The sequence below is a fragment of the Passer montanus genome, unplaced genomic scaffold (assembly GCF_014805655.1).
Source record: "Passer montanus isolate IOZ18808 unplaced genomic scaffold, ASM1480565v1 scaffold123, whole genome shotgun sequence".
NCBI classification, from domain to species: domain Eukaryota; kingdom Metazoa; phylum Chordata; class Aves; order Passeriformes; family Passeridae; genus Passer; species Passer montanus.
This window is the reverse complement of record NW_024359056.1, coordinates 1402008-1415670: the sequence shown is the minus strand read 5'-3', so window position 1 is coordinate 1415670 and position 13663 is coordinate 1402008. Positions and strand designations below refer to the sequence as shown.

At 63.8% G+C, this 13663-nt stretch overlaps 3 protein-coding genes across 3 annotated transcripts; 2 read left to right on the top strand and 1 right to left on the bottom strand.

The window, feature by feature from the left end:
• Nucleotides 1–1583: 1583 nt before the first annotated feature.
• On the bottom strand, nucleotides 1584–6144 carry LGI3 (leucine rich repeat LGI family member 3). The gene is made up of 8 exons (XM_039698386.1): nucleotides 5698–6144; nucleotides 4666–4737; nucleotides 4514–4585; nucleotides 4360–4431; nucleotides 4209–4280; nucleotides 3520–3689; nucleotides 3274–3438; nucleotides 1584–3187 (listed from the first exon to the last, which is right to left on the bottom strand). Exons 1-8 carry the CDS (start codon nucleotides 5916–5918, stop codon nucleotides 2370–2372), a joined length of 1662 nt encoding a protein of 553 aa, XP_039554320.1. The 5' UTR covers nucleotides 5919–6144; the 3' UTR covers nucleotides 1584–2369.
• A 580-nt stretch (nucleotides 6145–6724) lies between these two features.
• LOC120497196 (pulmonary surfactant-associated protein C-like) lies at nucleotides 6725–8019 on the top strand. The gene is made up of 5 exons (XM_039698387.1): nucleotides 6725–6884; nucleotides 6962–7111; nucleotides 7219–7359; nucleotides 7434–7544; nucleotides 7678–8019. Exons 1-5 carry the CDS (start codon nucleotides 6840–6842, stop codon nucleotides 7777–7779), a joined length of 549 nt encoding a protein of 182 aa, XP_039554321.1. The 5' UTR covers nucleotides 6725–6839; the 3' UTR covers nucleotides 7780–8019.
• A 1493-nt stretch (nucleotides 8020–9512) lies between these two features.
• On the top strand, nucleotides 9513–11168 carry LOC120497185 (pulmonary surfactant-associated protein C-like). Its single transcript, XM_039698371.1, has 5 exons — nucleotides 9513–9660; nucleotides 9882–10238; nucleotides 10332–10442; nucleotides 10515–10625; nucleotides 10744–11168. Exons 1-5 carry the CDS (start codon nucleotides 9622–9624, stop codon nucleotides 10837–10839), a joined length of 714 nt encoding a protein of 237 aa, XP_039554305.1. The 5' UTR covers nucleotides 9513–9621; the 3' UTR covers nucleotides 10840–11168.
• The last annotated feature ends 2495 nt before the right edge of the window (nucleotides 11169–13663 follow it).

The window sequence follows — 13663 nt, the reverse complement described above, 5'->3', positions numbered from 1 at the left end:
ATATATTATATATCAATATATATTTATATATTTAATCACTATATTAATTATCTTTAAATATATCTATATTAAATTTTAATAAATATCCTAAACAAACCTAAAAATACCATGTTTAAAAGTCCCCATATATACCAAATATCACTACATTAAATGCAATATATTAATATATAATCTATATTAACTGCTCCTTAAAACATAAAAATTAATTCCCTAATATATGTATTTCTATATATTAAACCACAATTTTAAAATCAATAAACTGGTAAGGAAAGGAGGGGAGAGCCTCTCTAATTGGTGTTAAAGGATTTTTAATTGATGTTAAAGGATTTTTTGGGGTTCTGGAGGGGACATGATGCTTTTTGGTGCTCTGAAGGACGATGAGGATCACTCCACTGTCAGAGTGGAGCTCCCAAAAATACAAAAGCTGCTTGAATCGCCTCTCTGGGCCAGCTCCCCCTCGGCCCTGCAGCCCCAAGAGTGACCCGGGGCTCCCCAAATTCCCCATCCCACCGAGGAAGTGCCAGGACCTTCCTTCAGTGTCCCCTGAGCTTTCAAATCTGCTTTTTCCTGCCGGGGAAACTGAGGCAGGGGCACCTGTGCTTTCAAATCTGCTTTTTCCTGCCAGGGAAACTGAGGCAGGGACACGTGGCAACGCCCTGCCAGGAGCCAGCCCTCTCCCCAAACGCATCCGTGCCCCGGGGCTGCCTGTTAGCCGCGAGAGGATCTTCATTAGTGCGCTTAATTGGTGCTTTTTCACATGCAGATTGATGCACCCCGAGCCAGGGAAAGGCTCCCCCGGAAAACCAGTCCAGCGGGGACTGCCCTCCCCGGGGAGCAGCTCCTGCTGCGGGACGAGGGGAGAAAACACCGCGTGTGGGGCCTGGAGCGCCCGAAAATCAGGAATTCCCTCTCCCTGGGGCAGCAGAATGTTGGATGGAGCAGGCACCGAGGTGGGCAGAGGTTTCTGCTGGAAAAACCCCACATTTGGGGTCAGGAGCACCCAAAAATTAGGGATTCCCTTTCCCCCGGGGAACTGAATGTGGGGTGGAGGAGTCACCAAGATGGGCTGAGGTTTGTGCTGGAAAAAGCCCAATGTGCACCCTAAAATGAGGAATTCCCTCTCCCTGGGAGAGCAGAATGTCGGGTGGAGTGGGCACAGAGGTGGGCAGAGATTTCTGCTGGCAAAACCCCACATGTGGGGTCAGGAGCATCCAAAAATCAGGAATTTCATCTCCCCTGGGGAGCAGAATGTCGGGTGGAGCAGGCATCAAGGTAAGCCGAGGTTTCTTCTGGAAAAAACCCCACTTGCACCCTAAAATGAGGAAATCCCTCTCCCTGGGAGAGCAGAATCTCAGCACTGAGGTGGGCAGAGGTTTCTGTTGGAAAAAACCCACATTTGGGGTCAGGAGCACCCAAAAATCAGGAATTTCCTCTCCCTGGGGGAACAGAACGTCAGGCACGGAGGTGGGCCAAGGTTTCTGCTGGAAAAAGCCACCAAGTGCAGGGCCTGGAGTGCCCTAAAATGAGGATTTCCCTCTGCTGGGGCAGTGGAATGTTGGGTGGAGCAGGCACACAGACAGGGCTGGGGGGCACAGTGTGTTTATTGGGGGGGTTGGTGGGCACGGACGCCCCGCTGGCACGCTGGGCACGCCTGGCACGGGGAGCTGCTGGGCATGCACGGAGAGGGACAGGAGCTGCTGGCCTGGAGCATTCCGCTGTCCGCTGCTGCATCCGCCTCGGGGCATCCTGGAGCATCCCATCATCATCATCATCCTCGGGGCATCCTGGAGCATCCCATCATCATCCTCGGGGCATCCTGCTGGCCTTGGAGCATCCCATCATCATCCTCACCATCCCATCTGCATCCTGGAGCATCCTGGAGCATCCCATCATCATCATCCTCGGGGCATCCTGGAGCACTCCATCATCATCCTCAGCACCCCATCATCATCCTCAGCACCCCATCTGCACCCACTTCGGAGCACCCCAAGCTCCTCAGGCCATCCCACCACGTGCACCTTGGCCATCCCATCCACTTTGGAGCACCCCAAAGTCCCTCAGCGTCCTGGGAACCCCCCACCCCTCCTGCCACATCCCTGCCCGCTGTCCCCCCTCCTTTCTGGCCACCAGCTCCCAGCCCATGGCCCGAGCAGACAAAGACCCCCCCAGACCCTCTCCACCCCCCCAGGGGTGCAGCTCTGCAGCGCAAGGAGCGTCCCACCCTCCCTCCCCGCATCCCACAGGGTGAAACCGGGAGCGCCGTGGGGAAACTGAGGCACCGTGGGGCGGGGTGAAGGTGGAGGGCTGGCACAGGGCGTGGGGCAAGGGGTGGCGGGCACATGCACGTCCGGTGGCTCTCGGGGTGCCAGCTACAGGCTGAGGTCCACCACCACGTGCCGGTACACCAGCGTGTTGGCCTTGAAGCTGGGCGCCAGCAGCAGCTGCACGTCGGCCGCCGGCACGGCCCGGAACGCCCGCGGCGCCTGCACCGACAGCTCCTGGAACTTGGCGAACTTCTGCTTCTCCTCTTCCCACAGGTACACGTGGGTGAAGGAGAAGTCGCTGCCCAGCGCCAGGTACTGCCGCTGGCCCACGGCGAAGGGCTGCATCACCATGGAGCCGCGCGACGGCAGCGTCTGCACCTCCACGAAGCGCTGCCCCTCCCAGCGCACCACCTTGGAGTCGCCGATGTAGCGGCTGAGGCACAGGAACTGCTCCCGCTTGGCCCTGAAGTGCTTGACCATCTGCACGTCCAGCACGTCGCCCACCTCGCCCTGCGGCACGAACTGCTTCTGCGCCCGGCTCCACTGGTAGATGACGGGGGCCTGGGAGCTGCTGGAGATGATCAGCCGCGGCTTGCCGTCGTTCTCCACGTACTCCACGTCGGTGTCGCGGTGCCAGGCGTGCAGGGCTTGGTGGGAGTAGAAGCCGTTCTGGTTGAGGCGGTAGAGGCTGGTGGAGCCCGCCTTGGAGCTGTCGGCGATGACGAAGTACCAGTCGCCCTCGATCTGGAAGGCCTCGATGTCGTTGGGCTTGCGGATCTTCTGGCTGTCGATGTCCTGGATCTTGATGAACTTGTCCACGGCCGTGTCCCAGCGGTAGATGTAGGAGCCGCCAAAGAGCTGCGCCACCACCACGTAGAGCTGCTCCTGCGCCACGATGGGCTTGCAGTGCACCGCCGAGTGAGCTGGCAAAGGATCCACGTCACAGCCTTCCCAGGGCACCCCAAACAGGGTCCCAGCCCAGGAGGGGACCCCCGGCCCGGTTCCTCACCGGGGATGCGGTCGAAGTCGCGCAGTTTGCGCTCCACGTAGTCCCACTTGAGGATGGAGCAGCTGCTGGCACTCGGCTGTGCCAGGGCCACGTACAGGTCACTGGCGTAGGTGAAGGGCTCGGCCGACACCGCCTGGAAGGGCAGCACCTGGTGCATCACGAAATCTGCAGCAGGGAGAGGTGGCAGTGAAGGTCTGAATGCCCAGGAGTGAGGTGACAAGTGGCAGGTGGACAGTGGTGCCTTACCCGTGGTGATGCACTGGAAGTCACCGAGCGCCAGGTCCCGGATCCGCTGTCCCTCGAACTGCGCGGGGCTGCTGCAGAAGACGGCGGGGACCGTGGTGTTGGTGCTCTCCAGCCACTCCACCAGCCACTTGATCTTGCAGTCACAGGCCAGCGTGTTGCCACGGAGGTCCCTGCAGGGATGGCACCGAGTCACCCCCAGCAGCCACCAGGATGTCACCTCTGCCCAGCCCAGTGTCCCAGGGATGGCACCGAGTCACCCACTCGGTGTCACCTCTCCCCAGCTCAGTGTCCCAGCGATGGCACCGACTCACCCCCAGCAGCTGCCAGGATGTCACCTCTCCCCAGCTCAGTGTCCCAGCGATGGCACCGAGTCACCCCCAGCAGCCACCAGGATGTCACCTCTGCCCAGCCCAGTGTCCCAGGGATGGCACCGAGTCACCCCCAGCAGCCACCAGGATGTCACCTCTCCCCAGCTCCCACCCTGGGTCCCCACCAGCGATGGCACCGAGTCACTCCCATCACACAGTGCCCTGCCCAAGTGCCAGCCCCTGGGATGTCACCTCTCCCCAGCCCAGTGTCCCAGCGATAGCACTGAGTCACCCCCAGCACACAGCACCCTGCCCACGTGCCAATCCCTGGGATGTCACCCCCTCCCCAGCCCGGTGTCCCCAGCGCTGTGGCAGCCTCACAGGTCACTCAGGATGTCCAGCGGCTTGAAGAGGTCCCGTGGCAGCGTCTGGAGGTTGTTGTTGGCCAAGGACCTGGGGACAAGAAGGGCTGTGGAGGTGACACATCCCTGAAGGGACAGGGCCACCCCCCCAAGTGTCCCCAGGTGCTCACAGGTGTGTCAGGGACTTGAGCCCGCGGAAGGTGCCCTTGGAAAGCGCCTGGATGTCGTTGTTCTCGATGAACCTGGAACGGGAGCAGACAGTGACGGGGCCACCCGAGGGTCCCCGCGTGCCCTCCCTGCCCTCCCTGTGCCCGTGTCACACACAGGTACTGCAGGTGCGAGAGCCCGGCGAAGGCGTTGTCCCCGATCAGCGTGAACTTGTTGGAGTTGAGGAGGCTGCAGGGAGAGGGGGGAGGCGTCAGCGCCGGGCTGGGCACGGCGGGCACCGGGGGCACCGGGGGGCTCGGGACACCTACAGGAACTGCAGGGAGGGGATGTGGGCGAAAGCCGCCTCGCGGAGCTCCGTGAAGGCCGCGTTCACCATGGTCCTGCGGGAGAGACGGAGCTGCAGGAGGGGATGGCACTGCCACCCCTGTCCCTGGGCAGGGCAGCCCGTGAGGGGGGCAGGTGTTGGCAGAGGGACCCCAGCAGCCACCCTGCCCGTTGTGGGGACATGGAGGGGACGAGGTGCAGGGGGCTGGCACCCACCCCGGGCTGCCCACGCCCTGCGGCAGCCCCTGGCCCGGGGCCACGTGCACACACGCGTGTGTGAACACACATGAATGGGCGTGTAAGCATGCACAGACATGTGTAACACACACAGACAGGTGTGAAAGCACACACAGAGACAGGTGTAACACACATGAACAGGTGTGTAAGCACACACAGACAGGTGTAACACACAAATGGGAGTGTAAGCACACACACACAGATGTAACACACAAGAACAGGGTGTGTAACACACACAGACAGGTGTGAAAGCACACACAGAGACAGGTGTAACACACATGAACAGGTGTGTAAGCACACACAGACAGGTGTAACACACAAGAACAGGTGTGTAACACACACAAACGGGTGTGCAAACACACACACACAGTGTAAACACCCACACCTGCCACACATCCCCGTGCCAGGCTCCAGGGCACAGCCCTGTCCACAGGGACCCCCACCATGACCCCTCCCCAGTCGTGTCCCCTTGGGCTGCGGTCGCCAAGGTCGCAGCCGTGTCCCCTCGGGGTTCTGGTCGCCAAGGTCGCGGCGGGGACAGGCTGCAGCCCTGCTCTGTCTGGCACTGATGGATGGCTGCGTGTGCCAGCACCGCAGGACACGGGGACAAGTCCCGGGCTGTCCCCAGCCCCCTCCTTCCCCCGGAGCCCCCCGCCCTGACCGTACCCGCCCTGTCACGGGGGTGTCCCTGCCCCTCCGGGACCCCAGCAGCCCCTGCCAGCCCTGCGCTCCTGGCATGTGACGCTGTCCCCATCGCTGTCCCCACCCCGGCTACTCACAGCGAGATGACCTCGGGGGGCAGGTTTTTGGGCACGGCCTTGGAGTCCACGCAAAAAGCCGTGTCCCGGGTGCAGGAGCAGCTCGGGGGGCACGGGGGAGGCCGCGGGGGCCGCCGCCCCTCCGCCGGCAGCCAGAGCCAGGCCCCGGCGAGGAGGAGGAGGAGGAGGAGGCGAGCGGGGAGCGGGTCCCTCGGCATCCTCCTCCCGCGCCGCAGCTCCATCGCGCCCTGGCCTGATCCCTGCTGGATCCCGGGAGCTGCTCCAACGCCGCTGTGCCCGGGAGCGGTGGAAAAACCTTTTTTTCCTCTGTTTTTTTTATTCCCCCGGGGATGTCAGGGTGGAGAAGAAGCGGCGGAGGCTGCGGGCGCCTGACCCGCGGCTCTGCAGCACACCATGCCCGCTGCTGCGGGAGGGAGGGAGGGACGGACGGAGGGAAGGAGGGAGGGAAGGAGGGAGAGAGGGAGGGATGCGGCTGAGTGACAGCGCCAGCATCCCCGGGCACGCGTGTCCGTCCGCTCGTGTCCCCGGCAGCGACAACTCGGGGTTCCACGCCGGGGGGGCGGCCCCCGGGCTGCTCTTGGGGGGCGCAGAATTGGGGGGCACGGCAGGGGTGACGCCCCCGCAGCGGCTCCCCCAGCTCGGCGCTGCCCCCCCAGCTCCTTCCCGTGCCCGCGGGGGCCGCAGCGCCCCGGGCACCCATCCACGCCGCCCCGGGCACCCGGCCGTCCCTGGCACCCCTCTCTCCCATGCCAGGCGTCCATCTGCGCCGTCCCTGGCACGGAGCCCGCGGGAACAATGAGTGCAGCCAGCGCCTTCCCCGCCCGGGGGGGCTCACACAGCTGCCCGTGCAGAACCCGGGGTGCAGACCCCCCCTTGGGGACGTGCTGCGGGTGCCACAGCCCCGCGCTGGGTGTGGAGGGCGGGCACTGCCCGCTGTTTGCCTTGGCACCCCCACCGCTGCCGGGCAAATGCCACGGAAGGGCCCTCGGGGGTTTTGTGTCCCCTCCCGGCTCTTCTGCGGGCTCAGCAAACAGCACAAGTGGCACTCGGCAGCGGGAGGGGCCCCAGCCTCCCCCGGCCACCCGAGAGCCCGTAAATGCCCCCGGGCCCGGGCTGGCAGAGGGACAGGAGCGCACGGAGAGATGGAGGACAGCTCCAAAGAGGCGCTGATGGAGGAGGCACCTCCGGTAAGGAGCACCCAGCACCCAGCCCGGGCGCGGGGCTGAGCCCCCGCCGCCACCCCGGCTCTCCTGTGTCCCCACAGAGGTACACGGAGTCCCCGCGCCTGCCCTGCATCCCCCACGAGCTCAAGAGCCTCTTGCTGGTGGTGGCGCTGGTGGTGGTGGCCCTCGTGGTGGTCAACGTCGCCTTCCTCCTGCTGGGGCTGCACCTCAGCGAGTCACACGCCGAGACGGTGAGGGCAGCCAGGGACCCCGGTGCCACCGGCCCCGGGAGGGGGCTGGCATGGCCCCGGGGCTTTGCGGGATGGGGTCCAGCCCCCTGAGCCCCCTCCCCTGGCAGGTGCTGCGGATGAGCATCCGCGGGCCGGACGGCGAGGGGAGCCCGCAGGAGCTGGCCGTGAGCCACACGGGAAGGAGCGGCTCGTTCGCGGTGCGGGACGGGCCCAACGCCTCGGCAGCCGTGGTGTACGACTACGGCAAGGTGCGGGGGGGCCCGGGGAGCCGCGGCACGGCCGCAGCCCCGCGCCGGGCTCAGCAGGCTCTGTCTGCCCGCAGCTGCTGGTCGGCTACAGGTCCTGGCGTGGCCGCGCCTGCTACATCACCCGCGTGGACAAGGACAACATGCCGGGGCTGGACGCTGTCACCGAGACCTTCCAGCGCCGGCAGGTGAGCGGTGACCGCCCAGCTGCGGCACCGGGCTCAGCACGGCCCGGGAAATGTGGGGCTGGGGGTTTGTCCCCTCGGAGGGGACACTGCGGCTGCCGAGGGCGGCTGCTCTGCCCCGTTCTGTGTCCCGCAGGGTGAGGACGCTGGGGACAAGGCCGTGCCCCTGGCTGACCGCTCCATCCTGGGCACCACCATCAACATCCTCTGCAGCGCCGTGCCCGTGTTCTGGGCGTAGCAGCGGCTCCAGCGGGATGCGACAGCGAGACGGGGATGCCACTGTCCCCCACTGTCCCCTTCCAGGCGGGAATCTCTCCTCCTCCTCCTCCTCCTCCTCCTCGTCCCCACCCCGCCACGGGGGTGCTCCACCCACTGTCGCTTGGCATCGCGGCTTTCCCACTGCCCTGGCCCTAAAAAAACTGGGATTTGCTTTGGGATTTGCTTCTGTCTACAAAGTAAAGGCTGTGCCCTCCGCCTCCAAGTGTGCTCTTGCCCTTTCCTGGGTGCTGGGGACAGGGACACGGTGTCCCAGGGGTGTCCCCTTGTGGGGTGCAGGGTGGGGAGGGGAATTCCTGATGTTGGGAGGGATCAAACACGGGGGGAGCAGCAGAAATGAATACAGTGCTCCCAGTGTCCCCACCTGTGCCCTCCCATTGTCCTCGCCCGTGTCCTCCCCCAGTGTCCCCACCTGTGCCCTCCCATTGTCCCTGCCCGTGTCCCCACCTGTGTCCCCCCAGTCTGGAGGATGAAGGAGCCACCTCTTCACTTCCAGCCCTTCAGGAAACGTTCCCAACCCTGTCCCCTCCTCGTGCAGGTGGGGACAGAGGGACTGTGCCACGTCCCCAGTGGGAAGCAGGGGTTGCCCACATTCACCATGATCCTCTTGCTCCAGTTCCAGCTCCCCCACACTCCCATCCCCATCCTCCCCCTTTTCCAATCCATTCCAGCCCCTCTTCCCCCCTCATCAGCTGGAAGCAGCCTTTGGGGCTACTTCCAAGTGCTGCACTGAAAAACAGAGGAGCAGCGTGGCTGGGAGGGGAAAAAGAGACCCCTGGGAGGTGATTTGATCTTTCCAGAGCTGTAAACCCAGTGTTGTCCCCAAAATCACTGCCAGAGGCAGAGAGCAGGGTCACAGCTCCGGGGGTGACACTTTGCTGGGAACAGGAGGGACACTGCAGGTTTCCATGTGCTGACTCAGAGCCAGCAGCTTCCCAAAAACCCTGACCATGATAAGGAGCTGGGTCAAGAGGGTGCTGTGGGCCAGGAAGGTGATAAGGGCTCCCATGGGGACAGAGCAAACAGGAGCCACTCAAGGGACTCCCGTGGCCCTTGACTCCCTGGGAAAAGAGGCAGCGTTCACCCCCCAGTCGGTGTTGGGGGTGTTGGGGGCCTCAGGGGTGGCTGGAGGGGTCCCAGGTGCAGGAAGGGCTCATGGATGAACAAAACCAAGGCTCAGCAGTGTCCCCCTCCCACCTAAGGGGGGACATGCCAGAGCTGGGACCCCCTCACCCCAAAAGAATCCGCACCGTGGGCACCTCTGCCAGCCCCAAAGGCCACCAGCAGCGGTGTCCGAGCAGCCTCAGCAGCAATGAGGGCCAGGGACACTCCCCACACCGCGGTGACCCCGTTCCCACCCCATCCCCGCGGATTACAGGAAATTTTCAATGTCCTGTTTGTTCCTTGCCACACCAAGCAGCTGCAGGTGCCCGAGCTGGCAAAGGGACACGAGCCAGCTCTGGCCTCGGGCACGGCCACGGCCGGATGCTCCACCCTGGAGGGTTTGCTTTGGCCCTGCCACCTCGCTCCTGGGCAGCAGAGGAGTCCCCGAGCCTGGGGACAAGGGTCCTTGACCCGGTGGCCTCGGAGCCTCTCGAGCAGCAGGTTCCCAGGGGGATCCAGCTGGGAGCGGGCGCTCAGCAAACACCACTGGAGTGGGTCACATGCCAGGGCCTGGCTGCGCCCCAAGGCCACCAAACCCTTCACAGGGTCCCCACCCCAGCGCCCCGATATAAAATTCCCAGTCCCTGCAGCCAGGCTGGGCTGGGAATGGGAGCAGGAGGAGGAGGAGGAGGAGGCGGCCATGGAGAGCAGCATGAAGCAGGTGGTGCTTGAAGAGGAGGTGAGTCCCTGCTGGGTGGCACTGCCACACCGCGGGGTCCCTGCAGCCAGCTGGGCACAGGGCTTTGCCCAGTTCATCCCAGCAAGGCACCAGTGCCCGGGATGGGGGTTTGGCCCGTGGCCTGCTGCATCCCCAGTGCCCAGGGGCAGCGGGATGAGAGCTGCAATCCCACCCCCCAGCTCCCTCCTCCACGCCCTGAGCCCTTCTCCCCTCATCCCCAGGACTCGGGGAACGGCTGCTGCTGCCCCGGCTGCTGCCTGCCCTGCGCCACGTGCTGCGCCAAGTGCTGCACCAAATGCAGCTTGTGCTGCGCCAAGTGCTGCTGCCTGCCCAAGTGCTGCCAGTGCCCCAAGTGCCCCAAGTGCCCCAAGTGCCCCGGCTGCGCCAGCTGCTCCGGCTGCCTCAAGAAGTCGCTGTGCTTCGTCCCTCGGCTGCTGTGCTACCTGCCCCGCAAGCTGCTGGGCTGCGGCCGCCTCCGCTGCCTGCTGATCGCCGTGGTCGTGGTGGTGCTGCTGGTGCTGATCATCGCCGGCGCCCTGCTGATGTGGCTGAGCGTGGAGCAGCGCCGCGCCGACACCGTGAGTGGGCACCCCCGTCCGGAGGGACCCCCACGCCCGGGGGAGGGGAGGGGGCTGCTGCAGGTTCTGAGATGCCCCCTCGGTCCCCTCCAGGTCCTGCGGGGCAGGGTGTGGGCCGGAGCGGCCTGGGAAGAGGACACGGCCACTTTCTACCTGGACAGCGGGGACGGGAACGCGGCCACGGTCATCTATGACTACAGGAACGTGAGTGGGGGGCTCTGGGGACACGGGGAGGGGGAGATGGCATGGGGCTGAGCCGGGTTTGGCTTCCAACAGCTGCTGGTGAGCTACAGAGCCCGGCTGCACCGCGCCTGCTACGTGACCCGCGTGGACAGGGACAACATCCCGGGGCTGGACACGGTGCTCGAGACCTTCCAGCGCCGCCAGGTGAGGACCGGGCTGGGCCAGGGGGCTCAGGGGGGCTCAGTGCTTGCCCAGCCCCTCCCTGAGGGGAGCAATGATGAAGATGATGATGAAGAATGTGCTTTGTCCCCACCCTGTGCAGGCTGAGGACAGGATCTCCGTGCCCCTGGCTGACCGCTCCCTCCTGGGCACCACGGCGGGCATCCTGTGCCGCCTCCTCCCGGTGTACTGGGCTTAGCCCCGCGGGGTGGGCAGGGGGCCGCGGGACCCCCCAGCAACGCCCCCGCAGCGCCAGCTTTGCCTCGCAGCGCCCCCGACAGGCACAGCCCCGCTGGGAGCACCCTCCGCGGCCGCCCCCGCGCCCCCCACCCAAATTTTGGGGTGCGGGGGGTGGGGAGGGGTCAGGGGGTCGGCGCGGGGGGGGCTGCGGGCGCGGGGCCCTGGGCGGGGCGGGGGTGTCTGCGCTGTGCCGGGGGACAGCTGGTTTGTCACTTAAGTCTTCTCAGCTTCGCCAAACCCAAGTGCAAAAATGAGCTTAAAAAAACATGACATTTAAAGAAAACACAATTCTCCGTTCCAGTTCTTCGCTCCCGCCAGCTCCCGCCTTCCCCCTGCCTTCAAAACGCCTTGAGGGGCTCCGGGCTCGGATTTTGGGGGAATTTCTGTCACAGCCACAGACTGGGGCTCGCTGAGGGCCCCCTGAGCCTGGCTGCCTGACCTGAGCTGGTCCATCCTGCTGCCAGGCTGGCCTGAAAAATGGGTCTGTGCTCTGCCAGGCTGCAATAAAGCAGCAGGGCAGGAACCAGGTCTGGGAGCTATTCCTGGAGTCAGCCACGCCGAAAGGATCATTAGCACTGGGGTGATCTAGGACAGGCTGCTGGGATCGGGAGTTATCAGGATCAGGCATTATGAGAATTGGGAATTATTGGGATTTTTGGGATGAGGGAGATGGTGTTGGGATCAGGCATTATTAGGCTGAGGTGTTATTAGGACAGGAGTGCTGGTACTGTTAGGATCAGGAATTATTGGGGTCAGCAATTATTTGGGTCAGGATGTTGGTGTTATTAGGATCAGGAGCTGTTAGGACTGGGATATTGGTGATATTGGGATCGGGTGTTGTGGGGATCAGGCACTATGAGGACCGACATGCTGGTTCTATCAGGATCAGGAGTTACACAGACCATGATTTTATTGGGATCAGGCTTTACTAGGATGGGATTCTGGCATTATTAGGACCAGGGGTTATTGGGATCAGGACATTGGCCTGGGGCTGAGACAAACAGGGAGCAGCCCATCCAATCCCCAGGAACGGGAGCCCACCAGCCCCAAAGTGAGGACCACCAGCCCCCCAGTGCCCCCACTCCTGGGCCCAGCCCCCTTTCCCCTCCTGGCACCAGGGAGCTGCTCCTGCTGGGAAGGTGCAGCTGCAGCTGGCCGGGAGCTGGGGCACCATCCAGGGCCTCCTGCAGCTCCGGGGTGTCCCCTCCCAAACCCTCCCTGACCCCCAGACCCCCTCAGCCTCCCCCCAAGGCCGGAGCGGATGCAGGAGGTGACAGAAAGTTGGCAGGACCAGATCCTTGTGCAATAATTCCCGTATCCCGATTTCCAGAGGTTTGCGGTGCTGTGGGGACCTCGGGGGTCCTGGCAGGGGAAATCAGAGTAAAAGGTGCTGGGAATGGGGGATCCCCTCACTGGGAAGAGGAGCTGCCACCCTCCAGCCCCCCGGGTTGTGTCACAGTGGCCACAGGGGACAATCCCATGCACAGGGGTCTCCCAGGGGTCACCGATCCCGGTTCCGTGGGGGAAAAGGCGCTGGGAACGCCCCGGGCTGCCCTTTGCTGTGGAGGTTTTGGGGATGGAAGAGCTGAGGATGGCACCCAGGAATGCTCCTGGCAGCTCCCAGCGTCCCCCACCCTCACGGCTGCGCCGGTGCCAGGCCCTGGCATCGCCCACCTGACATTCCAGGATGCCAAGGAAGCCCTGCAGGGCGGGCAGGCTGAGCTAGGAGCGCTGGAATCCGCGTGCCCGTGCCAGGTGACATCCACCCAGGGCTCCTGGCACGAGGGCATTCCCATCCTGGTGCTCAGGCCGGCCGGGGTGCCCTGCTCCTTTTCCAGGTAGGGCTGCAGCTTGCCACGCTGGTGGCCAGCGGCCTCCAGGCTCCCGGGAGCCGAGCCTGCCGTGGGAAAGCCGGGCTGGGAAAAGCCTCCTCGCTGGGAAAAGCACCTCCTGGGGCGCTCCTCCCCTCCTCGGCGAGGCTCAGCTCCCCCGGAGCGCTCCGTGAGAAAGGGGAGATCTCCGGGGGGAAAGCAAGGCTGGACCCTGGCATCATGGATGGACATCACCCAGGGGCTCGGCCCGCAAACGTCCTCCCCAGCCCCAGCGCAGGATGCAAACAAGAAGTGTTCCAGAAGCTTGTTTGTTTTCCTGGGAGAAGGGCTCGAGGTGGGAGTGGAATCCAGCGGGTGCTCCCCAAATTCCCGTCCCTGGGATGCGCTGTGTGATGTGAGGGCGGGGGCAGAGCGGGGACACGGCGTCACTCTGCTTCTTCAGGGTTTATTTATCTACTTTGAGGAGGAAAGTATTGCTGGATGCGGGTTTTGCAATAAGGGGGAAGGAGGAAAACGTCCTGGGATGATCCTGGTGGGGCAGGAAAAGGACACAGAGATAAGGGTGAAGGAGACTCCGTCACTCCTGGGAGGAACTAGCCAGGCCCTGGGTGCAGGGGATCCCCAAAAGTGGAGGGAAAGGGGATTTGGGGGCTTGGAGGGCAGGGAAGGAGCGGAGCCTGGATGCTGGTGTCACCCAGAGTGTCCCTGTGGAGGTCATCAGACACAGGAAACACTTAAAGTCCTGAAAAATGAATTGCTGCAAGTCTGGGAGCGCTGTGAGAGGAGAGGGATGGGTTTGCAGGAGCAGCACGGGATGAGCCAGATCCCACTGCAGCACTGCCAGGCTGGAATGTCCCAGGCAGGGCCACTGCACGGGGACAGGGCTGTGTCTCTGTGCCCTGGCCACCCCTGGGGGCTGGGATCGCCCTGGGGGCTCCCTCTGCTCCCCAG

Bases quoted from the DNA above. Each gene is read 5' to 3' on its own strand.
- LGI3 (XM_039698386.1), bottom strand. From the start codon at position 5,918: ATGGAGCTGCGGCGCGGGAGGAGGATGCCGAGGGACCCGCTCCCCGCT. The intron at 3,690-4,208 runs GTGAGGCTGCCA...CCATCCCTGCAG, and splicing joins CTGGACATCCTGAGTGACCT to GGACCTCCGTGGCAACACGC. The intron at 3,439-3,519 runs GTAAGGCACCAC...TCCCTGCTGCAG, and splicing joins CTTCCAGTGCATCACCACGG to ATTTCGTGATGCACCAGGTG.
- LOC120497196 (XM_039698387.1), top strand. From the start codon at position 6,840: ATGGAGGACAGCTCCAAAGAGGCGCTGATGGAGGAGGCACCTCCG. The intron at 7,112-7,218 runs GTGAGGGCAGCC...CTCCCCTGGCAG, and splicing joins GCGAGTCACACGCCGAGACG to GTGCTGCGGATGAGCATCCG. The intron at 7,545-7,677 runs GTGAGCGGTGAC...TGTGTCCCGCAG, and splicing joins AGACCTTCCAGCGCCGGCAG to GGTGAGGACGCTGGGGACAA.
- LOC120497185 (XM_039698371.1), top strand. From the start codon at position 9,622: ATGGAGAGCAGCATGAAGCAGGTGGTGCTTGAAGAGGAG. The intron at 10,239-10,331 runs GTGAGTGGGCAC...GGTCCCCTCCAG, and splicing joins AGCAGCGCCGCGCCGACACC to GTCCTGCGGGGCAGGGTGTG. The intron at 10,626-10,743 runs GTGAGGACCGGG...CACCCTGTGCAG, and splicing joins AGACCTTCCAGCGCCGCCAG to GCTGAGGACAGGATCTCCGT.